At 42.7% G+C, this 27512-nt stretch overlaps 1 protein-coding gene across 1 annotated transcript; it reads left to right on the forward strand.

Annotated features, from left to right (window-relative positions):
• The first annotated feature begins 286 nt into the window (after positions 1-286).
• Positions 287-22857, forward strand: LOC106588189 (ceramide synthase 2). The gene is made up of 11 exons (XM_014176928.3): positions 287-924; positions 10359-10541; positions 10811-10928; positions 12636-12754; positions 13244-13301; positions 13422-13472; positions 13834-13926; positions 15354-15482; positions 15803-15909; positions 16214-16367; positions 20959-22857. The coding sequence occupies exons 2-11, from the start codon at positions 10360-10362 to the stop codon at positions 21115-21117; spliced, it is 1170 nt and encodes a 389-aa protein (XP_014032403.1). The 5' UTR covers positions 287-924; position 10359; the 3' UTR covers positions 21118-22857.
• Positions 22858-27512: the final 4655 nt, after the last annotated feature.

Here is a 27512-nt window from a genome sequence, read left to right on the forward strand (position 1 = left end):
ATATAAGTAGGACACACGTGACATCCTGGCAACTTTGAGAAAAAAACACATGGAATTGTCTGGTAGTCACTAGTTAGTCAAACCCCGCCTATTTCTACAATTGATCTACTTAAAATGTGATTTTAAACTTAACCTTAATGGCATTGCTAACCTTATACCTAAACATAAATTACGACCAAAAAGTAAATGTTTTCATGATTTTTGGGGGGGGGCTGTGGTAATTAGTGGGAACCGGTGTGCCTGTTCACACGCATATCAGCCTTCTCATTGGCTAGAATGGTCCCACCTGAATTTGCCTCCTTGACGACTGCCTTCCATTTTTGAACTGTATTTTCATTGTTAGAGCCGGCGCTAGGGTATCTGGTCAATATAAAGGATAATCTGTCGACTGTACTAGGGTTTGGCAGATGCGTCCCAACAAGTTCAGGCGTTTTCGCATGCCGTAAAACGTCACATTAAATAGCCTGATCCCCGCCACTCCCATTGTCCCGACTGCTACCCTTACCTCAGTGCTCCTACTCTACCATCTTCTACTCCCATTCCGTTTGTCCAAATGAGAAACCGGGCTCACCGACGCCCATTCCCGGCAAACATCTGCCATATTGCTCCGAGCAAGTAAAATAAATGTTCCGGGCCCTCATCCCAACAAAAAGTAGAAGTATTTCATAAGGGAGAAAGTTCTACAAGCCAAGGGGAAGCATTACATTTTCCTGAAATGCAGAAAATTGACGATGATCGAGTGGCCGGATAATAATCTTCAATGCAGACTCCAGACAATTTTCATAATCAATTTGGATTATCGCTGATGGCGTCGTCGGCATAGAGCTCAATTGTTTATTCTATAGGGGACATACAGCAATATTCCAGTTTCCGCCTTTTCACACTGCGGCGAATAGGCCTACCTGCGTAAAAGATAAAACGGAGGTAAGTTCCCACCGTTATATGGAACTAGATGTGATACAATTTTTGTTTGAATTCTTGCAATTGTCAATTTAAAACAGGCTACGTTGGACTACTCACCTCGCCTTGTTAGTATTTTTAACATTCACTCTCTCTTGGATAGTTAGTCCACTGAGATGCGCGCCTATAATGGCTTTAACGCAAACTTGTCACCCCCTTGCCACACAAAGAGAAATATACTTGAATGTTTTCAAATAATTCAGGATGACAGAAACTCCTGTCAACTGGAGTTTGTCGAATAGGCTATGTGCTGATCTCGTGGTGATGTTTGTTTAGGAACATAGCGATAAATGAAGGTCATGGTTTGAAATGCAACCATGAACTATCGCACAATAACAGTTTGGAAAGAAGAAAATCGTGAAAACGAATGCTTTGGACGTCCTTCGTTTACTTTGGTTGTTGGCGGAAATATAACGAGCTATAACCTACAGATGATATAACGTAAAAAGTCCCACACCATAAGGAAAGTTACCGGAAATGTTTAGAAGGGCGTGATTGCGGCCCGCAATTCGGAGCATTCCTTCATTTGCAGGAACCCCTCTTTATTGGGTCCAATTCTATTGGTCCATTTTTAAGCTAGGACTCCGGTACAGTAGCTGGCGGGAGGTAGCGGGCTACACCAGTAGCTAATTAGTTAGGACACAGGTAGACAGTGACCTTCGACCCCCGCTTTCAGGGGCAACACCTGTAGGTAGCTAGCTAGCTCGCTAGCTAGGAATATAGCTGCGGGAAGTAGGGGTGCTCTGAAAAATCTGAATAAAAACAATTATAATTAAAAAAAGTATTCACAGAAGTAGTGCACTCGGCCTTTACCAGTATTAGCGGACCAATATAGATGTCTGTAGCACGGGCAACATTTTTTTTTAGCATCTCTGCTTTGAGGTATCATTGTGGTATAATTAATGTGCAATATTTTATCATTACTTAAATTGAGTGATTTATTTATTTTTATTTTGTTAACCTGCTTCTCTGTGTTGGAATGGTGTGGGCATACCTCAACAACAGAATGTTGTGGGCTCTATACCAATCTTTTAAATGCTAGTAAAACTAAGTGCATGCATTTCAACCGATTGCTGCCTGCACCCTCCCGCCCGACTAGCATCACTACTCTGGACAGTTCTGACTTAGAATATGTGGACAACTACAAATACCTAGGTGTCTGGTTAGACTGTAAACTCTCCTTCCAGACTCACATTAAGCATCTCCAATCCAAAATTAAATCTAGAATTGGCTTCCTATTTCACAACAAAGCCTCTTCCACTCATGCTGCCAAACACACCTTCGTAAAACTGACTATCCTACCGATCCTTGACTTCGGCGATGTCATTTACAAAATGGCCTCCAACACTCTACTCAGCAAATTGGATGTAGTCTATCACAGTGCCATCTGTTTTGTCACCAAAGCCCCATATACTACCCACCACTGCTACCTGTATGCTCTCGTTGGTTGGCCCTCACTACATATCCATCGCCAAACCTACTGGCTCCAGGTCATCTGTAAGTCTTTTCTTGGTAAATCCCCGCCTTCTCAGCTCACTGGTCACCATAGCAACACCCACCCGTAGCACGCGCTCCAGCAGGTATATTGCACTGTTCATCCCCAAAGCCAACACTTCCTTTGGCCGCCTTTCCTTCCAGTTCTCTGCTGCCAATGACTGGAACGAATTGCAAAAATCGCTGAAGTTGGAGACTTATCGCCCTCTCTAACTTTAACCATCAGCTGTCAGAGCAGCTTACCGATCACTGTACCTGTACACAGCCAATCTGTAAATAGCACACCCAACTACCTCATCCCCATATTATTACTTACCCTCTTGCTCTTTTGCACCCCAGTATCTCTACTTGCACATCATCTGCACATCTATCACTCCAGTATTAATGCTAAATTGTAATTATTTCGCCTCTATGGCCTATTTATTGCCTACCTTCCTACTCTTCTACATTTGCACACACTGTACATAGATTTTTCTATTTTCCTTTTCTATTGTGTTATTGACTGTACATATTTTTTTCACCTTTATTTAACCAGGTAGGCCAGTTGAGAACAAGTTCTCATTTACAACTGCAACCTGGCCAAGTTAAAGCAAAGCAGTGCGACAAAAACAACACAGAGTTACACATGGGGTAAATAAACTACAGTCAATAATAAAATAGAAAATCTGTATACAGTTTGTGCAAATGAAGTAAGGAGGTAAGGCAATAAATAGGCCATAGTGGCGAAATAATTACAGTTTAGCAATTAACACTGGAGTGATAGATGTGCAGATGAGGATGTGCAAGTAGAAATACTGGTGGGCAAAAGAGCAGAAAAAAAACATATGGGGATGAGGTAGGTAGTTGCTTGGATGGGCTATTTACAGATGGGCTGTGTACAGCTGCAGCCATCGGTAAGCTGCTCTGACAGCTGATGCTTAAAGTTAGAGAGGGAGATAAGTCTTCAACTTCAGTGATTTTTTTTTTCAATTCGTTCCAGTCATTGGCAGCGGCCAAAGGAGGTGTTGGCTTTGGGGATGACCAGTGCAATATACCTGCTGGAGCGCATGCTACGGGTGGGTGTTGCTATGGTGACCAGTGAGCTGAGATAAGGTGGGGATTTACCTAGCGAAAACTTATAGATGACCTGGAGCCAGTAGGTTTGGTGACGGATATGTATTGAGGGCCAGCCAATGAGAGCATTCAGTTTGCAATGGTGGGTAGTATATGGGGCTTTGGTGATAAAACGGATGGCACTGTGATAGACTGCACCCAATTTGCTGAGTAGAGTGTTGGAGGCTAATTTGTAAATGACATCGCCGAAGTCCAGGATCGGCAGGATAGTCAGTTTTACGAGGGTATGTTTGGCAGCATGAGTGAAGGAGGCTTTGTTGCGAAATAGGAAGCCGATTTCTAGATTTAATTTTGGATTGGAGATGCTTAATGAGTCTAGAAGGAGAGTTTACAGTCTAGCCAGACACCTAGGTATTTATAGTTGTCCACATATTCTAAGTCAGAACCGTCCAGAGTAGTAATACTAGGCGGGCGGGTGCGGGCAGCCATCGGTTGAAGAGCATGCATTTAGTTTTACCAGCGTTTAAGAGCAATTGGAGGCCACTGAAGGAGTGTTGTATGGCATTAAAGCTTTTTTGGAGGTTTATTACACAGTGTCTAAAGAAGGGCCAGATGTATACAGAATGGTGTCGTCTGCGTAGAGGTGAATCAAAGAATCACCCACAGCAAGAGCGACATCATTGATATATACAGAGAAAAGAGTCGGCCCGAGAATTGAACCCTGTGGCACCCCCATAGAGACCAGACAACAGGCCCTCCGATTTGACACACTGAACTCTATCTGAGAAGTAGTTAGTGAACCAGGCGAGGCAGTCATTAGAGAAACCACGGCTTTTGAGTCTGCCGATAAGAATACGGTGATTGACCTTGGCCAGGTCGATGACGACGGCTGCACAGTACTGTCTTTTATCGATGGTGGTTATGATATCGTTTAGGAACTTGAGCATCGCTGAGGTGCACCCATGACCAGCTCAGAAACCGGATTGCGTAGCGGAGAAGGTACGGTGGGATTCGAAATGATCTGTTTGTTCACTTGGCTTTCGAAGACTTTAGAAAGGCAGGGCAGGATGGATATAGGTCTGTAGCAGTTTGGGTCTAGAGTGTCTCCCCCTTTGAAGAGGGGGATGACCGCGGCCGCTTTCTAATCTTTAGGAATCTCAGACGATACGAAAGAGAGGTTGAACAGACTAGTAATAGGGGTTGCGACAATGGCGTCGGATAATTTTAGGAAGAGAGGGTCCAGATTGTCTAGCCCAGCTGATTTTGTAGGGATCCAGATTTTACAGCTTTTTCAGGACATCAGCTGTCTGGATTTGGGTGAAGGAGAAGTGTGGGGGGGGGCTTGGGCCAGTTGCTGTGGGGGGTGTGGAGTTGTAGGCCGGGGTTGGTGTAGCCAGGTGGAAAGCGTGTTCAGCCGTAGAGAAATGCTTATTGAAATTCTTGATTATTGTGGATTTATCAGTGGTGACAGTGTTTCCTAGCCTCAGTGCAGTGGGCAGCTGAGAGGTGCTCTTATTCTCCATGGACTTTAGTGTCCCAAAACTTTTTGTAATTAGTGCTGCAGGATGCAAATTTCTGTTTGAAAAAGCTAGCCTTTGCTTTCCTAACTGACTGTATATTGGTTCCAGACTTCCCTGAAAAGTTACATATCGCGGGGACTATTCGAAGCTAGTGCAGTGCGCCACAGGATTGCTTTTGTGCTGGTCAAGGGCAGTCAAGTCTGGAGTGAACCAAGGGCTATATCTGTTCTTAGTTATACATTTTTTGAAAGGGGCATACTTATTTAAGATGGTGAAGAAGGCACTTTTGAAGAACAACCAGGCATCCTCTACTGATGGGGTGAGGTCAATATCCTTCCGGGATACCCGGGCCAGGTCGATTAGAAAGGCCTGCTCGCAGAAGTGTTTTAGGGAGCGTTTGACAGTGATGAGGAGTGGTCGTTTGACCGCGGACCCATAACGGACGCAGGCAATGAGGCAGTGATCGTGGAGATCCTGGTTGAAAACAGCAAAGGTGTATTTAGAGGGCAGGTTGGTCAGGATGATATCTACGAAGCTGCCCATGTTCATGAATTTGGGGTTGTACCTGGTAGGTTCCTTGATAATTTGTGAGAGATTGAGGGCATCTAGCTTAGATTGTAGGATGGCCAGGGTGTTAAGCATATCCCAGTTTAGGTCACCTAACAGTACGAATTCTGACGATAGATGGGGGGGCAATTAATTCACATATGGTGTCCAGGGCACAGCTGGGAGCTGAGGGGGGGTCTATAACAAGCGGCAACAGTGAGAGACTTATTTCTGGAGAGATGGGTTTTTAAAAGTAGTAGTTCGAACTGTTTGGGCATAGACCTGGATAGTAAGCCTGCGGAGTTCTGTCCATCTCTACAGTAGATTGCAACTCCTCCCCCTTTGGCAGTTCTATCTTGACGGAAAATGTTGTAATTGGGGATGGTAATTTCTGTATTTTTGGTGGGCTTCCTAAGCCAGGATTCATACACGGCTAGGACATCAGGGTTGGCGGAGTGTGCTAAAGCAGTGAATAATGCAAACTTAGGGAGGAGGCTTCTGATGTTAACATGCATGAACCCAAGGCTTTTCCGGTTACAGAAGTCAACAAATGAGAGCGCCTGGGTTAACCTCTACATCACCAGAGGAACAGCGGCGGTGTAAGATAAGGGTACGGCTAAAGGCTATAAGAACTGGTCGTCTAGTGCGTTCGGATCAGAGAGTAAAAGGAACATACTTCTGGTCGTGGTAGGATAGATTCAGGGCATAATACACAGACAAGGGCATGGTAGGGTGCGAGTACAGTGGAGGTAAACCTACGCATTGAGTGATGATGAGAGAGGCTGCAACTCTAGAGGCGCCAGTTAAGCTATGTGCGGTCTCAGCATGTGTGGGGCAAGGGAGCTAACCGAGGCATGTAGAGTGGGACTAGGGGCTCTGCAGTAAAACAAAACAATGGGCTACCCTAAACAGCGGTATACAAGGCATATTGACATTAGAGGGAGGCATAAAGCAATCACAGGTGTTGATTGGGAGGGCTAAGACAACAATGGGTAGATGGCAATGAATGGGATGCCTAAGTTCGAGGCTGGGGCCGACAGATAAACAAAATTAAGTACCGTGTTAATAAACGTGTAACTCTGTCTGTGTCGCACTGCTTTGCTTTATCTTGGCCAGGCCGCAGTTGTAAATGAGAACTTGTTGTCAACTAGCCTACCTGGTTAAATAAAGGTGATATATATATTTTTTTATATATTTGTGCAAATAGACTGCTGATTGGACAGCTCACCTTCCTATGGGAGATTACATCATTTTCTATGAGGAAATAGCAAGCATTTTTGAAAAGGTCTGTTTGAGATACAAGTTTGAGGTGGGGTTTGAAAAAGGTTTTTTTTCTCCAATTTATGCTTTGGCCACATACAAGTATAGGATGAGTTAACAGAATATTAACTTTTAAAAGTAATTTTCACTGAGCAGTTACTTTGAACACAAGCATGAAGATGCCCACAATGGGATGCTTGAGGGGGCGTGTTCCTGCAGGTGTAGGAACGCCCAATTGCAGGAACGTCCCACATTGCGGGCCACAATCAAAATCCAATGAAATTGTATTTGTCACATGCTTTGTAAACAGCAGGTGTAGACTTATAGTGAAATGCTTACTTATGGGCCCTTCCCAACAATGCAGAGACAACAATAATAAAGATAATAACACAAGGAATAAATACACAATGAGTAACTAACTTGGCTACATACACAGAGTACCAGTACCGAGTTGATGTGCAGGGGTACGAGGTAATTGAGGTAGATATGTACATATAGGTAGGGGTAAAGTGACTAGGCAACAGTTAAGATAATAAGCAGTAGCAGCAGCGTATGTGATTAGCGTGTTAGTGCAAAAGGGGGGGGTCAATGCAGATAGTATGGTAGCTATTTGGTTAACTGTTTAGCAGTCTTATGGCTTATGGGGACAGAAGATGCTCAGGGTTCTGTTGGTTCCAGAGTTGGTGAATCGGTACCGCTTGCCGTGCAGTAGTAGAGAGAACAGTCGATGACTTGGGTGGCTGGAGTCTTTGACTGACTGTTTTTAGACCCTTCCTCATACACCACCTGGTATCGAGGTTCTAGATGGCAGAGAGCTCGGCCCGAGTGATGTACTGGGCTGTACGCACTACCCTCTGTAGCGCTTTGCGGTCGGATGCCAAGAAATTCCCATACCAAGCGGTGATGTAGCCAGTCAAGATGCTCTCAATGGTGCAGCTGTAGAACTTTTTGAGGCTCTGAGGACCCATGCCAAATCTTTGCAGTCTCCTGAGTGGGAAGAGGCATTGTTGTGCCTTCTTCACCACTGTGTTGGTGTGTGTGGACCATGTTAATTCCTTAGTGATGTGGACAATGAGGAAGTTGAAGCTGTCGACCCGCTCCACTATAGTCCTGTGGAGGGGCGTGCTCTGCCCTCCATTTCCTGTCCTCCCCACAGTGACTCTACAGTCCTGTAGCTTAGCATCTGCGTCATCTGACCACTTCCGTATTGAGTGCATCACTGGTATTCCTGTTTGCTTATAAGCAGGAATTAGGAGCATGGGGTTATGGTCAGATTTGCTGAAGGGAGGGTGAGGGAGAGCCTTGTTTGTGTGTGTGGAGTAAAGGTGTTCAAGAGTTTTGTCGCCTCCAGTTGCATAGGTGACATGCTGGTAAAAATGAGGTTAAACGGATTTCAGTTTCCCTGCATTAACATCACAGGCCACAAAAAGCACACACTATTGGAATGCTCACAACATTGTTTCCTCTCCGGGCTGATGACAGTCTACTTTGTATTCAATCAATTAATCTCATTTCACCCTCTGACTGCAATGTTTCATTTTGCAGTGTTATTTGTGAAGTTTCCCTCCATGTCCTTTGACATTGTAAGTAAGTTCATAAGTCACCTGGAGGGTAAAGGAGATTCCAGGATCTGCTGTTTTAAGCAAATGATGTGACAAACACCAAGCATATGTGTGCTATACTGACCAACTACTCCATCAATTAATTAAGTTAGTGGCATACTATTGTCAGTATGTTTCCCATACATACTCTACTGTTTTAAAACAAATATCCAGCTTTCTCTGAAAACTGCAAGAATGGTCCTTCCTCCTGTGCAAACAAAGATAGGCGCCAGAGCGCCACAGCCCTATTAATTCACAGTAAGCATAGGAGTGTTCAAAGTCCATGCATGCAATCCCTGTTAAACAATCAATCAACAGACAGGAGAGGGGCACTGGGTGTCACACAGTGACTGGTTTGTTTGGAGCATCTCTCTAGTGTAGCTGGCACTGAGGCTTCCCTATGTGAATACTCTTAAACCCTTTTGTACCAAGAACTGTCATCGTAAGTGAAAATAACCCCCCCCCCCCCCCCCCACCCCAAAAACAAGGCATCTCCTGTGCCTAGGACTGTGTAAAAAGTGTGATGTTGGGCACAGATCTGCTCTCTCTGCATTAATTTGATGATCTGGCTTTGCACAACTATCAGTGTCACAGTCAGTGTGTGTGTTCTAAAATAACCAAGCGGGTAGTGTTGTCATGCTGGCCTCTTGCCCTCTGACAGACTTCAGACACAACGGTGCCTCAGTAAAATGAGAATCAGGCCCTCTTGTTTACACGCCATTTCTAACAAAACGAGTAAACATGCTAGTAATGACGGTAGCAGTGATGTCATAGTGGCTTTGAGAGTCTTTCACAGCATATCCCATTGCCTGTGTTGTAATTAAACCTACACAGCATCTTGCCCACTCAACTAGTATCAATGGCTGCATCTATGCCACAACAGCTGCTCTGCACTGTCAAAGCTTGTATTCAGATAGCTAATGGATTCATCTGGGGAATGTCAGGAAGTCCTGCAGTAGGTGTTTGATGCATCTGTAGATTGTTCATTGTGTTATACATTCTTATATTCAGGCCAACGCATTGTTGGAAATGTTGATGGGTCAGATAAGGTTGTCAGTGTATTAAGTGTCACCAGCTCGCTCATGTTTTCATAGCTGAGTGACTATGCAAATATGGATGGATGCACCAGCACACCAAGATCAACATGACACAATAATCACATCACAAATGATCGCATAAAAGTTATGGATGCAAATAGTAATCCTCTTTCACCTAATGATAATTAAACAGTAGCTAGCTAGCTAACGTTAGCTAAATAAAACTGTCTGGCAGGCTGAGGTAAATAAGTACACTAGCTAACAACGTCAGTTTAAAAACAGCTTAAATGATTTATTCCTCTTTAACAATATTTTCTTATAAAGACATATGTTTAAGAAAGAGTGTTCTCTTTCCTGTCTTTTCGATCCTTAGAAGCAGCAGGTAGTTGGCAGGTTGTCACCGTTAAAAACACCAACCGTCCTTGGAGAGCAATTTTGAGGTAATAATTTTGCGCGGAGCACGCGCTTATGAGGCGAAATGGAACTAGAACTCCCCACGTCCTCCATCCTTCGGGACCGCTACGAGAGCCAAGCAACCAGCATAGCAACGGACGCTTTGATTCATTACGTAATCTGGTCAGAATTTTGCAAGTTCTAGCAACAGCCCTAGCAACAGAAGCTAGAACTCATCAAATCCCATTGTGAAGCGGGGGGGAGATACTTTTTTGGCAGGGGGACACTATTTGGCATGGGGACACTATTTGGCATGACACCCCCACATTTTAAAATTCACTAACACAACAATACATTCCGTACAAATATTTGAGGCAGCTTTCCTTTACTTGAACCATTTTGGATGTTATTTTGGTATGTGATCTAACAAAGAAATGTCACCAAAAAGGCCTTGTCCCTTTACCCCTTTGTCTGAATCTTTCTTTCTTTCTCAGAATGCTGACCTGGCTTAGGGAGCTAAGTGACTGGATCTGGCAGGACCGGCTGTGGTTCCCAGCGGGCCTGGGTTGGGCCAACCTCAAGGACCGGGATGGCCAAGTCTTCGCTAAAGGAAGGGATCTCTGGGTCATCTTCCCCATCGCAGTATGCTTCCTGATTATACGACAGATATTTGAGAGGTCAGTACTCCAGGCCCAAGACCAAGAATCCTTTGGTCAGCCTTGGTCAGAAGTAGGGGTTTCATTTAGGATGAAACCAATACCTCCCCCTCCCCACCTCCTCACATTGCAATGGCCTTGCTATGTTCCGTTAGTTTTCTGTTTTTAACATGTATTGCTCAAATCTCGTTTTCCTGTTCATCTAGCCTTGTTGACTTGTGTTCACTACAACAATCATAACTTATTTACAGTCCCTACAACACTTTCCTTTGCTTCCTCTGACTATCCAGGACCGTGGCCGTTCAACTTGCCTCTTTACTTAGAGTGAGGGAGAAACCGCGTGTCAGAGCTGCTCCCAACACCACACTGGAATCCTATTTCTGCAATGCATCAAAGTTCCCCTCACAGGTAATTGCACAGCATAACTGTAATGCTGCATACCAGGGTCAAACGCCAACACCTTCCTAATCCTACATGTAGGAAACTACCATACAGTTCCACTGACCAAATCCAAGTGACCACACAGTTCAATAGTTCACACAAACACTGCACAACTCCTTAGTCAAATCCATGCACAATTGCTACATTAAATCAACCATTATTTAAAGTGCATTCAAAATCGCAGCACACTTCACAGTAAAACAATAATTGAAGGAGACAATGAGATGTTCTCTCATTCGCACATAAGATGTTAAAGTGAAAATCCACCCCAAAGCATTAATTCCTATGATTAACTGTGTTAAATAACACTAATATGTGAAAACAATGTTTTTTGTGAACACATTTTTTTATTTTGTTATTATAACAAGGCTGGTAGCAATGTGAAAGTCATTGGAGATCTGTTGAAGTTGACTACAAAACATGGCTCTCTCTGGGCTGGTTGGCTAGCTAGTTAGCAAACGTAGCTACACTACACACAATAATACCAAAGTCAATATCAGTATGTGAAGTAACTAGCTAGCTGTAAAATCGCCTGAACAAACGAGGGCAGAGTACGTTGCTATGGCAACAATGGCCCTTTCCCACCTTTCCCACAGACACACGAAGCGCATTGCAAGATGGTACTTGATGGAGAACCTGAGGGTGCATTCGTAAATTCACTCTGGCTATCAACTCCGGTTTCAGGGCATTCTCGTCTGAGTGTGCCAGGGAGCAGAATACCTGAGGAATTTACAAACGTGCAACACTCGTTGAATACGATTGGTGTCAGTCAACGTTGTTGGCAATTTTTCTTTAAATTAAATTGTCGCCAGCAGCACAGTTAGTCACCAATGCTCTAGATAACATGTAGACAACCTAACCAGCTCGGCTAAGGTGAGTAAAGTGGTCAGAGGGAGATGTTCTCTCATTCGTGTCTGGAAGTAGCTAGCAAGCTAGACAACTTGAGTAAGTTAGCTTAGGTGCTTGACTGCCGTTGTGAGGTCAGAATGCTCAGATCAATCCTACTGGACAATCTGACAACCCTCTGAATTTACGAACGCCCAGAGCGCACTCTGAGCACACTCAGGCACTCCACAGTGAATTTACAAAAACACCCTGAGTTGAATCATTTGGGACACTGTTTAGATTGAGCGCATCTAAGCGAAATATATTATGTACTTCGTCACAACGATATGAACGGATGGATGTGTTCTTGACAAGTATACCCACCCATACCATCTATTGGCTGATTTGGTGATCTGGAGTGCAGGTAATTATTTTAAAAGCGTTATGAAATGTGATGGTGTGTTATCCCCTACCTCTAGTGACGAGAACCTGGTAGCTATGACACGTTCCTACACGGTTTCCTGATTTCACAGAAGGACCACATAGAGGTTAAATCATTGTGCGATCTGGATTGAGCCTGTTTCTGTAGCGTAAGGCAGCTTGATGTACAAGCTCACCCGGTGAACAGGACGCTAGTCTAGTTCAGGGCCTTACCCCCAATTTGCAGTCTGGACTCCCAACTTTCCAATCTCAGGGCAGACACTAACCACAGCCACTGAGTTGGTACACTAATGAAACATAGGCCTTCACCAAATTGACAGGAGTTTAATGTTTGTATTTATTTTGGGGGGTGGATTATCCCTTTAATTTAAGTGTATATTGCTCTTAACCCTCGTTTCTCTCTGTCAGAGTTCAGTGGAGGAGTTAACTAAACAGTCGGCCTGCTCGGTGCGGCAGGTCCAGAGGTGGTTCCGACGGCGGAGGAACCAGGAACGGCCGAGTCAGATCAAGAAGTTCCGGGAAGCCTGGTAGCCTTAGCAGCCAAGTGCAAACCCACAAGCCTTATTTTTCTATCTGTGGTTATACAGTCAGAGGCTACACTCATTTTTGTATTGAATATGGTTGAAATCAATTGTTTTAGCAAAGAAAGTATAGTACCGCTAACTGAAATGAATAGTAGCAGAGCAGATGAACATGGTTGAATGGAACTTGCACTTGCCCACATTTTAATTAATTAAACAACCTTTATTTATTTATTTCCGATGTGGGCGTATTTCTACTGTGTAACATGTTATGTGCCTTCTATAAAAGTGCCTGCTATTGTCTTATTCACCTGATGAAAATATAAGCTCCCTTGTATAGTTTACAGGTAGTTGTATCTTATGTTTTACTTTGTCTTGAAGGAGCCATAGACAATAAACTATCTGTTGTGTGAACATGTGAAATTGTTGTAAGCTGTGTGAAATTGTGTTCTGTTCATATGGGGTTTCTGAGGTTGCTGTGCATCTCTCTTACAGTTGGAGATTTACCTTTTACCTTCTTGCTTTCATTGCTGGCCTGGGTGCCCTAATTGATGTGAGTACCACCATTTACTGTTGGCATATATTTTCTCTAGCAATGCTTTGCCTTTGTAATGTTTTATACCTTTGCGTGTGCCATTTTGTGTTTGTTTCTGACACTGAAATCTCTTCCTAGAAACCATGGTTCTATGACATGGAGGAGATGTGGAATGGCTTCCCCACACTGGTGTGTACACTCTGTGCCACCTTTTTTCACCAGCTTTTCTATAACACTGTTGGTCTCTAAATGTTAATTGGTTTTAAATGTTTAGTTGGTATAAAATCTTTACAAAGTCAGTGTCTGCCACAATATGGGAGAGTCACAAGCAAATTATTTTTCAAAGGTTCCCAGTACATGAACAGTTTTTCATGCTTGTTTATCAAATTCAATGAGCTGCCTGATTGAAGATTCCAGTTTGGTATTTCTAGACACCTTTTATGAATGTTATGAAGATGTAAGCATGCACTATACTTTAAGTAGCTTTAGAAGTGTCTGCTAAATACCATGTATTTTTTTTATATTCAATGTTTGTTCTTCCCTCTTATAGCCACTGCTGCCTTCTCAGTACTGGTACTACATGATTGAGCTGGGATTCTACATCTCGCTACTATTCAGTGTGGCAACGGATGTCAAGCGCAAAGTAAGTGGAGCCTAATTCAGAAACATTGACAATTTACATTCAGTACCGTTACAGTGGTAACAGGAGAGACTGTTGTCAAGAGGGCAGAGAGAGCGATAAAAGACAGTTAACCATATCTCGGCAGATGTCAGTTATGGAATCACAACTAAGTTCGGGAGGGAGGGGTGTTAATTTGTCTAGGGAACCTGTGGGTTAATGTGTGACCGGCACACTGTGGAAAGGTATGGCAGTGGAGACTGACTGACCATGTTCTCCAGACGTATTTATTTTCCAGCCGGCGAGTCCAAATTAAAGGTGGCAGCTCTTCAAAACAGTCAGCAGACTTGACTGAAATCCAGTCCTGTTAGTCAGTTGATTTGACAGACACAGTGAAATAATAGGGCTGATCCAAAACAATGGTGTCATTAAGTTGGCTGTAATTGCAGTGGAATTCCAAATTGGGCTTGTTTGTTTTTGCAGGGTTTTTAGTTCAGTTGTAATTGGAAAGTGCACATGGCTACATGCACTCTGTTTCCATTTATGAAAATTGCACATTAATAAATCAGCGTCAGCCTGTATGACTTCCCAACTATCTGTTACATGTCTCAAGTAGCCCGCGAAGCCAGCCTCGATAGAATGCACGCATGTACTAATTTACCATGTGCAAACTATGTCATGGTGAAACTTGCACTCCTGTAGATCTGAAATAATTGGCTGGTGAAACTTGCATCCAGCCAACCAGAAAAGCAAGGCAAAGCGATTTAGGCATTATTGAAAGTCAAGACAATCTTTGTCCTGCAAAGAAACATTTATTTTTATAGTTGCATTTTTAAAATTTAGCAAACAGTAGGCATTTAGAATTGAATGTGGTGAAGCTTTATAACCATGTGCCGTGCATAGGCCTACCTTCAAAATTATTCCCTAATCATAATTTATTTGAAAAACACAGTTTCCATTATCATTTGTCACAGAGAAAGTTAGACAAAAGAAAAATCGACCCGTCGAACAGATAAAAATGATCATTTCTCCTATAGCTGCCGTTTCCATGACACATTTGTGATATTGATTTTGTCGAATAAACCTGGATCATTGGAAACATTTGAGAACTACATGACTCGGCGTTGAAACCAGGTGTCTGTAACCGTAGCTTAGGTGTCCCTCCAGACATTTAAATCTTGGAACGTTTTGCTGATATTCCGCAGTGTTAAAGCTCTAATTTAAAATAACTGTAGTTCAGAACAACGCATCCAAAAGAAACTAGATCATCAAGTTACGAGTGAGGAATGTCATGACCATGGTGCCATATCCATCAGAACTAGAACTAGTTTCAACAAGATTTTAAAGTGAACTACCACCTCCTCTGTTGTGACTGAAGCTGTTGTGCAGTGCACAAAGTAAACTTAACATTTGCATAACTGACAAACTCCCCCTCTCTCGCTCTCTTCAAGGATTTTAAGGAGCAGATTGTTCACCATGTGGCCACTATTCTGCTGATCAGTTTCTCGTGGTTGGTCAACTACATCCGTGCCGGGACTTTGATCATGCTTGTGCACGATGCCTCAGACTACCTACTGGAGGTACAGCACCCCCCCCCCCCCATACCCAATCTTATTTCTCCAACAATGCAATACAATGTCAAGCAAAAAGGCATCCAGCTATTTCACCATTACAAACCTAAAGAAACTATATCCATTCCATGATAAGTATAGAAGAGTGAGTGTTATTTCTATATGGAAAGTCATTGTATTATCATTTATAATAATAAATGATAATAGAATTTCTACTCACAGAACTGGTCATACTGTTAAGCCTGCCATCTAAAGGAGAATATAGGAAACAGCAACCATATATTTATTATTTATTCGTTTTCCCTTATTTTTTTTCCTGTTCCTTTTAGTCAGCAAAGATGTTCAACTATGCAGGATGGAGAAAGACCTGCAACTACATCTTCATCCTGTTTGCAGCTGTGTTCATCCTTACCCGCCTTGTTATACTCCCCTTCTGGTAAGATGCTCAGATCTTGGATGACACTCAACTGCATCCTAGAGGCAGTTTCCCGGACACATATTAAGCCTAATCCTGGACTAAGAAGCCTTTTCAACTGAGCTTTTACATTGAGCTTGCTTTTTAGTCCAGGACTAGGTTTAATCTGTGTCTGGGAAACTGCCTCCATATGTGTAAAGTATTATTTTCTGTCAGTGATACAGGATGCAATGCATTCTAGTGATTTACTTAAGTCTTTGTCAAAATGCTTTTGACTGCTAATGTAGGTCTGTATTTACTGGATCTGTCTTGTTTCTTCCCCCAGGATCATACATACTACGTGGGTGTACCCATTGACCCTCTATCCCCCTTTCTTTGGGTTCTACTTCTTCAACGGGCTGTTGTTTGTGCTGCAGTGTCTGCACATCTTCTGGGCTGGCCTCATCCTGCGCATGGCCATCAAGTTCCTACCTGGAAATGTACGTATTCCCAAACCTAATCACTATAGGGAGGTTTCCTGGACAGAGATTGAGCCTAGTCCAGAGCCCTATACTATGTATGTGGTTTGAGGAGTTAGCAAGGTAACTCTGCGTTCAACTCGGGATAACCGGTACTACGAACGTGGCTCACCTTTTAGCCAGGTACATTTCTATGGCAATGAATACTTCAGAACTAATCTGCTCCCGGGCAGGTTAACTCAGGGCTAACTCTATTTATCCTGAATGAAGTGTCTGAGCTGCGAGTTGAGGACCAATAAAATTATATTACCTTTCGCAAAGGTTGCATCATCATCACCTTCATTTGAGTAAGACAACTTACTAAATATTTTATTAGCCAAATGTTTTTTTGTGTTAAAAAATAGTTGTGTTAAATACCTAGCACATTGCACATTTAGTAATGACAGAATGCATTTGAAACTTCATGTATAGTCAAACTTGTGTGCGAATTATTTTATCGATAGGAGTGGGGAAAAAGGTGCTCAAACCACGTATGTAATATAGGGCTCTGGAATATGAAGCTAACTGAAGCTGGCTAGCTTTAGAAAACCCTAATACCCCTAATGGTCTCACTCTGTGTGCAATAATAGTGTTTAGGCCTCCTGAGTGGCACAGTGGTCTAAGGCACTGCATCACGGTGTTGGCTGTGCCACTAGAGATTCTGGGTTTGAGTCCAGGTTCTGTCGCAGCCGGCCACAACCTGGAGACCCATGGGGCAGCGCACAATTGGTCCAGCGTCGTCCGGGTTAGTGGAGGGTTTGGTCGGCAGGGATGTCCTTGTCCCATTGAGCACTAGCAACTCCTGTGGCGGGCCGGGCGCAGTGCACGCTGACGCGGTCGCAAGTGTACAGTGTTTCCTCCAACACATTGGTGCGGTTGGCTTCAGGGTTAAGTGGGCATTGTGTCAAGGAGCAATGCAGCTTGGTTGGGTTGTGTTTCGGAGGATGTGTGCGACTCTTAACCTTTTCCCCTCCCGAGTCCGTACGGGAGTTGCAGTGATGAGACAAGACTGTAACTACCAATTGGATACCACGAAATTGGGGAGAAAAAGGGGTCAACTTTTTTTCCCCCCAAAAATGTAATAATAGTTTCTATTTTTTTTGAATAGCTACCTCATCTCTCTAACCCACACATAAAATGATCTGTATCTGTAAGGTCCCTGATTTCATACCCAGATTCAACCACAAAGACCAGGGAGGGTTTCCAATGCCTTACAAAGAAGGGCACCTATTGGTAGTTGGGTAAAAAAAAAAAAATCACTACAAAGATACAGGCGTCCTTCCTACCTCAATTACCGGAGGAAAGAAGCCGCTCAGGGATTTAAATCAGTAAGAGTTTAATGGCTGTGATAGCAGAAAACAACTGAGGATGGATAAACAACATTGTAGTTCAAGGATGGGCAACTTTGATGGGGGTGGGTTCCACAAAAAAACGGAACTCATGAAGAGTGGCCGCAGTGGCCCACCACCACCTTGCAAGCAAAACCATTTTCTTGAAAGTAATGTTAAGCCTATGGAACATTAACCTATTAAAAACAGTACTGTAGCAATGGGTTTGTTCCGTAGGCTTTAGGCCCAATAGATTATCACCATATGTTGGCTATGCTTGAATTGCCCTGCCAGTGTATTGTTCTCCTCAGACCATTTTTGTTTGATATATTTCAACATTTGAGGTAGCCTATATGATCACATCGGTAATAGATCAGTTGTTGTATTGCTTGTGAGGCACGGCTGAGTGAGCATAAATGAATATCATTTGCTTTTTTTTTATTTGAATGGGTTGATGGTGCCTGCCTCTGGTCAGTCTCAGCGGGGGGAGACCGCAAGAAACTGAGGGCCGCTCTTCCTTTCCTCTGCTGGCACTGACCAAAAAGGGGACACAGTCTTCTTGTTGTTCAATTTAGTTATTTCCTTTAGACTTTGCTGAGGCCATATGGTTGTTTTTGTCTGTCTACATGGCGTTGTTTAGTAGGGCTACTTTGTCTGTATAATTATTCCAATGCTGATATGTCTGTCGCGATACTTGCTTGCTAGTAGTGCTGTCCATGACAAAAAAATACATATCTAGACACACACCCTATGATTGAAAAAAATCTATTATATGTAGGGTACTGCGCTTGTCTGATGTTTTAAGCTCTGCGGTTAAAAATGATGACACACAAATTACTAAAGAGGGAGCCAGAGATCAATATAGCCTTAACAGAAGCAAGAAAAACCTGTTACATGCTACTCCTCCCACCAGAGCATGTGAGCTGAGTTGTGATGTTGGAAATCCAGCTCGTGGAGCTGTGCGCAAGCTCCTTTCCAACTCGCTCTGCTAAAAACCGCTCCGCGCTCACCGGAAAAATAAAATAAACTGCAGCTCCAAATTTGCTCCATTCATTAAAATCACAATTTAACCAACACCCATCTATTTTTGTGACTACCTGGAGCTCCCATTTGGTTTTTAAGCATTTAAACCATACCATATGGATTTAAATAAAAATTATTTGAATACATTTGAAAAGATGAATGCATGTCATATTAAACAGCATTATAAACATTAAATAGGTCAGGAGCCAGACGGGGAGCCTAAGAAGGAACGAAAATTAATTATTTAGGCTTTATTTCAAGGCTATAGCCTACAACGAAATACATTGTGAAGCATTTTCGAGTGCGACACAATAGGCTGGTAGGGACATAGGGCACTCCGCATTGAAACATTTTGTTGTATTAAATTATTATAGTCTATAAATTGTGCTAATAGGCTGTGACTTACTTAGAATGAAATGCAAATTAAATGAAAAATGACTTGCTAGTGCCTTTGAATTCATTTTTAGAAACACTAGTTTGGCCAGTCTGGCTCATGTGATGGTGCCTGGAGAGCAGGCCAGCAGCGGAGAATATCCTCTCTACACTGGCAGAGCCACTGGGGATGCTAAACACCCTTTTGGCCACTCTTATCAGGCTGGGCAGAGATGTAGAGTTTTTTTTTTTTTTTTTTAATAGGTTGGCCTAAAGATTTTTAGGTAAAATAACCCAACCAAAATGGAAAGCTTGAACGTGGGAATATACAGGGCCTATTGGGCCAAAATCAATGATGGCCTATTGTAAATATAATAGACCAAAAATGAATGACACGTTTAATACATTTGCTACAATGACACACTTAGTTATCTACCCACCTAGTTCCTTTCTTTTAGCATGTGCATGTTGTAAGTACACCATGCTGCTTTCAGGATATGTGTCTTTTCAGATTCCACAATGATTCTTTAGTTGTGGACACTACATCACCACACTCCCTCTCTTGCTGTTGGTCCTCATCTTTGTAAGTCACCTTGATTTAGCACCTGTGTGTTTGATCAGTTTCTTTATGAAAATATTTAGCAAACTCCATGACCGTAGCTAAAGCATGGAGCTATTAGCAGCACACAAGTAAATCAAATCAAATCAAATTTATTTTTATATAGCCCTTCGTACATCAGCTGATATTCTCAAAGTGCTGTACAGAAACCCAGCCTAAAACCCCAAACAGCAAGCAAAGCATGTGAAAGAAGCACGGTGGCTAGGAAAAACTCCCTAGGAAAAACTCCCTAGAAAGGCCAAAAACCTAGGAAGAAACCTAGAGAGGAACCAGGCTATGAGGGGTGGCCAGTCCTCTTCTGGCTGTGCAGGGTGGATATTATAGACTACAAATGCATGCTGGGGCAGTCATGACCTGTGCTGGTGAAGTGAGTGCTACTGGAGTGAAATTGGAGCGGGCGAGAAGGCCGACACTCCAGTCTCCAGTCAAATCAGGTGTGTGTCCTTACTCAAAATTGACAGGAGCGCTCCAAACAAAAGACAATGAATAAATTGACAACTCGTAAATGGAATGAAATAAACCAAAACTTTTTTCTCACAAGTGTAGCTTAGGTTGTGCGCTCTGCAAACAACGTGTCCACTCCTGCAATGGTAAGATTGTTGTAATAATATATTGAATGCATTAACAGAAATTACCGTAACCAAACATTGTAGAAAGGATGGGAATTGGTGGTAAATGTGATACTGGTGTGCCATCCCCACGGCCTCCGCCTGTCTGATTGACACTGAGACAGGTGTGAATCAGACAGGTGTCTTGTGTGCAATGCATTTTTTTATTTATATATTTTGCCACTGCTCAACTAAAAAAATCTTGGTCGACCAAAAGCCTATCGATCAAACAATCGACCTGTCGAGTAAATGGGGTCGGCCCTACTTGCTAGTATTATTTATTCTCGCCCAGGCATGTTTACAGGTCTTTCGAAAATAAAATGACTCATGTAGATTGTACAAATGTTGTGGTTGAGTTATAGTCTACAGTTTCATAGTAGCCTTTAACTGAAGATCTAAATACACATCCCCATGAAACTGATTGGTTGGTATGCAGAGGCTGCATGGACGTTCAGAGAATATGCGCAAAGTAGAGTCCTGCACATGCGCAGAAGCCCCGGAACCTCCAGCTGCTAGGAAGCGGGGCCCAGAAAAGTTGGCTCTGCAGCCTCTGCCTTAACTGAAATGCATTAATTTTACCTACATTTTACAAAATTACCTAAATGTACTCTCTCTCCCATCAGGATATCGTTGAGGATGAGAGGAGCGACAGGGAAGAGACTGAGTCAGACGAGGAGGATGATGACCGTGAGAAAAGGGAGAAAACAAAAAATGGCTTTGTGCTGAATGGCAATGGCCACACAGTGCTTAACAACAACCACCACCACAGCAAAATGGAGTGATTTGTTACAGAGACACCAAGGAGGATGTGTCAGGAATGGGGAAGAACAACTCCCATGTGGCCCAGGCCATGAGGCCAATGTAGGGCAGAATGGATGGTGGAAAAGCCACACACACACACACGCACACACCGCTGAATGATATATACACAAATAATTCTAAAGATCACACTCCTTACGAGGCCCGGATGGGTTTCACTGCTCTGTAGATCACACTAGTTGAAGGAGAGAGGGGAGAGTTCAGGAAAGACTGCAATGGACCCAAACACACAGCAAAACTGTGTGCATGGTCTGAGCTGTCCAGTGCCTTAGCAACAAAATGTTATTCCCTATCATTTCTATCCATCCCCCTCTATTTCTTACTGTTTCTGAGTCCTTACATTGCAAATCATTCACTAAGGCAGGGTTTCCCCAAACTGGGTCCTGGGTCCCCGCTCTGAGTATTGCTAGACTTAAACTTGACTGTTCAAATGCTGCCTTCTCAGTACACTGACACCCTTCCCAAATAATAACACACTGAGGTAAATGACATGCAATGTGCCAACACTTAAAACTGCCAAGAGAGATGAGGTGCTCTTAATGACCACAACATGGTACAGGTCAGTATAAGTGTTCAAATCACCATGTCAGACCACTAAAGCATACAGTAGCGATAATGGAAAATTAGTCATTGGTTTTTGCCCCCTGCCATTTTGTTATTGGATTGTAGTAGATCAGGCACTACTATTGTTGCTATGGCATTCTTATTCAACCTGGAATGTGCCATTGTAGTTAATGTTCTTGGTAAAGATTTTGTTGAAAAAAAATATGGCGGTTAATAATTAAGTTGTTTTAATGGTCTAAAAGCTGACGAGTTGGGTTTGCATTGTGTGGATATTTGTCTTAGTTTATGCCGGTCTCCAAATGCAATGGCTCTTGGGGAGCAGAAAGCACACAGCTTGAAATAATACTTTTTAAATGTTCATGTTTTGAAAATAACTTTTTAGTTATCAGATTTGATTTTGTTTTATTTTTTTATTTAATAAGTCCAGTCATTGATCCAGACACATTTCAGAGAAATGGTCCAACCTACCCAAACCAGTCCAACACTTAATTCAACCAGACTGGAGGAGAATATATTCATTAAAATCTGTATTTTTCTGCCCATTCATCCAAAGAGGCACTTTATGGGTCAGCATAGACCCAATACAACATAAAGCAAAATGACCGTCCAGGCCATACAGTGAGTTGGATTATGATTGGGGTTTACAATTACACTACAGTTCATTTCCTATTTATTTCATTTTCACGGAGTCCTTTTCCATTTCTTTGTAAAGCGTTTGGTTCAATTCATTAAGTTTTTTTTTTATAAAATGGACACCAAAGTATGTTTTAGTTTTGCCTGTGCCTTATCTGTTACGTGTAAAAAAAAAAAAAAAAAATCCTGTCTACCATCTTGCTCTTTCTTTATTCAACTCTCCAATATGGATTACTTTTTGTACGTCCCAAATGGCACCCTATTACTACCTACATAGTGCACTACATTTGACCAGACGCAAATGGTGTGCCATTTGGGATGCACATGATCTCCCTGCAGTGCTGTAACATGTTCTTTGTTCCCCTTCACTTCTTCATGTCTTAGCGCAAAGACCTATCCCTATGACCCCCCCCCCCACCCTTTCCATAAAAAAATATGCTTTTTCCCCAACTAGTTTCTTATTTTGTCAAGATGCAAAGATATGATAAAGGTTATTGTGAATTTAATGGTCGTCTCCTGTGATTATTTCTTTATGAATACGTTTTGTGTCTCTAGTTCAAAGCAAAGTACAAACCGTAGAAATTAGGTAAAATGACTGAATGGTCCCGTCTGCGCTCCATTCCTAATTCCTCGTACTAATTATAGTGTCACTTCCCTTCCATTGTCCTAATGCGGGCCTGCTACAGTCATGTCAGCTGGGGGTCACATCCTTCTCAAAACCCAATGGAAGAGAAGGTCAGAGGGGAGGTACCGCTGTCTTTCTCTTCCTAAGGGTTTTGAGAAGGATCAAAGGAGAGTGACCGTGAGGAGTATGCAATTGAGATTTTTCCAAATTAACGTGATTTCCCCCCCCCCAGCTGATATGACTGTAGCTGGCCCACATTAGAACAATAAAAGAAGCTGTGATCTTTAGTGAATGATCACTGCTGCATCTGCCTTCCCAATCTTCTCTTACTCATCCTCCATACAGCTTTGTGGATCAAATGATATTTTTCACTAATCTCATCCTCCAGTTGGCTCTCTTTTTTCTGTCGAACCTACATGCGCAGCAATTGAGCCTGGGGACGAGGTCACTTATTTACCAACATTACTGCCCCTTTTTTACCTACTTTATTTGTACTTTGGCTATTTCAGACATTTTAATTAGAATGAAGGACTGAATTAATTAATGAATATGCCTTTGGCCATGTTATTCAGGGTTTGTTTGCATGACCAAACATTACTTTTTCTTTGAAGATAAGAGTAATGTTTCTCTGTTGGTGGTGGCTCCAGTAGTCTAAGGATTAAGTATGCACATAAATGCTAAGGAGTCAGTGGGGCAGGTAAGATACGTTTTGGATCCTTAGGCTAGGCCTGCCTAACAATGGTATAGTCAAGTTTGAAAAGCTTTTCAGCATCTGAGTGGCAAATTGAGTAGATGCAGATCTAGCCAAAAGATAGTGGTTGGACTATTGAAGAATATTGTTTTGATATTCTTTCTTATCCATATGTCAATGAAACTAGATACCATACTCTCTCTTTCCTCTCGCTCACTTTGTTTGGCTGCAGCCTAAAGGCCTCAGTTAATTGCATATGATCGAGATCACTTCATGCCTGCATCCTCAGCCTCTACTGTATATTGTATATCGTTCCTCTCGACTGGCAGCCTAACTGAAGCAATCTCAATTTCATCCTGGTCATGCCCCCGGCAACAGTGTATTGTCTTTCTTTCTGGCACACTCTCCCCAACGTCACGCACGCCTATGTCTCTTGCTCAATCTTTGCCTTCATTCACGTCAAGCCTTCCCTGCCTCGTTATTCACCTTTCCATCTTCCGTGATGAAGGCACGTACATTGACGCCTGATGTGGCTGGAGTTATTGAGGTGTTGAATCTAGCTGGTGACTGGGTTAAGGTCTTCCTGACAGGGAAACAAAGGACGGGGGTATTTGATTCACATGTGAACTGCAGGGACCCTTATTCAACTCCTGTTAAACTATTTATAAAGGCTTTAGCGCCAGGGGGATGTTGCGTGTGCCCACGGATGTGTGTATCCCCGAGTGTGTATGTATCTGCATGTGTATGTGTAGAGGACTGTTTTGTGTGGTGCTCCTTTTTCCTCTGATTGTGGGAGGATGATTTATAATAGAGGGACTGTGTTATGTAAGAAAAAGCAATAAGAGAACTTAAGTGAGAAGCTCAAATGGAGAGATCCCTGAGATGGTTAGGTTCATGTTAAAAGGGGTTCAGACAGGTAGGGAAAAGTTCTGTGAAACAACAGGGAGGCAGAGAGACCGGTGCCATTTCTTCATACGAAAGACATAAGCAGGGACAATGAGTTTTAAATCCTTAGCACTGTTTGAAATAGTCATATGCAGTAGTGAATAATATGTTATAATCTAGGTTTTATGTTATTCAGATTCATTGGGAGTTATGCTCTTGCTTTTAAGAGGGAGATTGTCATTAGCGTTATTGTATAACCATGAAAATATAAATATGTGTGTAGAAATTGCGTTAGGTATAACCCACAAAGATGCTAAAATAAACAATGCTTTTATTATACGTGTGTGCAAAATATTGAAAAGAGAAACATTTAAGTATTATCGGAATATTGAGAATATCAAAGGGTGCTCCTAAATATGTACAAAGTACTGTATTAGCCCTCTTTCTTTTCTTGGACTATTTCTTCTCTGTCATAGCGACATGTTTGTATGAGTGTATGTCTTCTTTGTTTCTCTGAGCAATAAATTAACAAGGGTACATGTACACCTCAGAGCCAGTGAGTGTGTTTGATTCAGGTTAGACTGATAATGATGTTTCCTCTCTCGTAGGAGGACACCCGCTTGGCTGGGAGCCAATGCGGTGTTCACTTATGCTGCAAATGACTTACCTTGGATCTCTAATGAGATATCCTATAATCATGTGATTTGCATTGCAATTTCATGACAAGACATTACCTACCTGAGAAGACGACAACTTACCTGGCAACTGATCTCAACATACAGTGAATATACATTGGAAGACAAGTCATAGGAAAAGCAGATAACTCTCCGTTTTCTTAATTTATCCTGTTCATCCAGGACAACTATTATCTGCCTAAGGTGTCCCACACCTGGGACCTGTAACACAAGCATACAAGCATCTCTCAATCTACTACTGACCCTTACCTCGTTAAGTCACATGAACCAGCACCAGCCTGCTCCCACTCTGTCCAAGCTGGAGGTGGACCTGGGCTTTGCTCTCTTCTTTCTCGCCCTCCTCTGCTTCTTCCTGTTGCTGACGGTGGTGCGCTGCTCTCAGACAGTGGTGGACCCTTATGGAGCCATCTCAACCTCCACCTATCAAGAGGAACAGATCACCAATTAAGAAGAGAGCCCCCCACAAAAGAGAGGCCCTCACAAATCATGTGCTGGAGAGAGTTGACATTCTGCCACTCACCATGCTGGAGATATACAGCATGAATCCCTTAGCCTAAATGAGGGATGTCAGTTAAATTAGCAACAAACGTTGGTTTATTTAGGAGATTCAGAAAAATAGCTAGGCCAGTGTATAATACAAGATGATCACCACTGAAATTTGGCATGCCACCTCGGATCCTCTCCAAATACAACTGCTGCACCATCAAGAGCATCCTGACCAGTTGTATCATGGCCTGGTACGAGAATTGCTCCGTCCACTACCGCAAGGCCCTCCAGCGAGTGGTGAAGACGGCCCAGTACATCACTGGGACCGTGCTCCCACCCATCCAGGACATCTACTCGAAACGGTGCCTGAGGAAAGTATGCAGCATCATAAAGGACCCCCCTGATTCTCCGCACCTTAGCACACATGCACTCACTCATACAGACATACCCACACATATACATTCATGCTACACACACATCACAACTGCTGCTACTGCCAGACTCTTATTACAATGCTCAGTTAATACGCTTGCCCTCATCCCCCCATTCCCTAATTCACATGTAAATATTGGACAATAAATTGTGCCTTCCTGTATTATACTTATGCTAAAATGTATTTCTCTATTCTACTGCCATTTCATTTATGTTCGTAATCTTATCTTTTATTATTTCTTATTGTTGTTGCATTGTCGACAGGTAAGCATTTCGTTGGACGATGCATACAATGCTTATCCCGTAAGCCACATAAGACTAATGAAACTTGAATCAGAATAATTTCCACAATGGCAGCTGAGTTGCACTGTTCATTTGTATCCATTTGTAAATACAGTATTTGCATGAACTGTACTGTATGTATTTCTCTAGTCTGTACGTTCCCTGATGAGGGATTCATGTTTAATGCGTTGACTATATAGGGTTTAATGCCAGACAACCTTATCAGATCATGCAATGTTTACTGTATCAGAGGTTGATACTCTTTTTTTTACTTTAATGAAAGATGAGAAAATCAAGCATGTGGAAGTTGTCACAATTTGAATGGAGCAAATTGAAAATATTTATAGTTGTAAACACAATTTTTTCAAATGTGTAACTGATGAGTTGTAAATATGACAAAAAGTTATGTGTAGTTGTAATCGCATTTGCAAACAATTTGAAAGCAATAATTGCATCTGTACACCTGCGCATGTCAATTTCGAGAGAGCGAGAAAGAGCAGGAGCTCTGGGGGGTGGGACCTGTTTCTTCAAATCAAATCTATTTATATAGCCCTTCTTACATCAGCTGATATACAAAAGTGCTGTACAGAAACCCAGCCTAAAACCCCAAACAGCAAGCAATGCAGGTGTAGAAGCATGGTGGCTAGGAAAAACTCCCTTGAAAGGCCAAAACCTAGGAAGAAACCTAGAGAGGAACCAGGCAATGAGGGGTGGACAGTCCTCTTCTGGCTGTGCCGGGTGAAGATTATAACAGAACATGGCCAAGATGTTCAAATGTTCATAAATAATAGTAATCACAGTGAACAGGTCAGGGTTCCATAGCCGCAGGCAGAACAGTTGAAACTGGAGCAGCAGCACGGCCAGGTGGACTGGGGACAACAAGGAGTCGTCATGCCAGGTAGTCCTGAGGCATGGTCCTAGGGCTCAGGTCCTCCGAGAGAGAGAAAGAAAGAAAGAAAGAGAGAATTAGAGAGAGCGTACTTAAATTCACACAGGAGACCGGATAAGACAGGAGAAATACTCCAGATATAACAGACTGGCCCTAGCCCCCCGACACATAAACTA

This window comes from Salmo salar, chromosome 27 (assembly GCF_965601325.2).
Source record: "Salmo salar chromosome 27, fSalSal1, whole genome shotgun sequence".
Taxonomy (NCBI): Eukaryota; Metazoa; Chordata; class Actinopteri; order Salmoniformes; family Salmonidae; genus Salmo; species Salmo salar.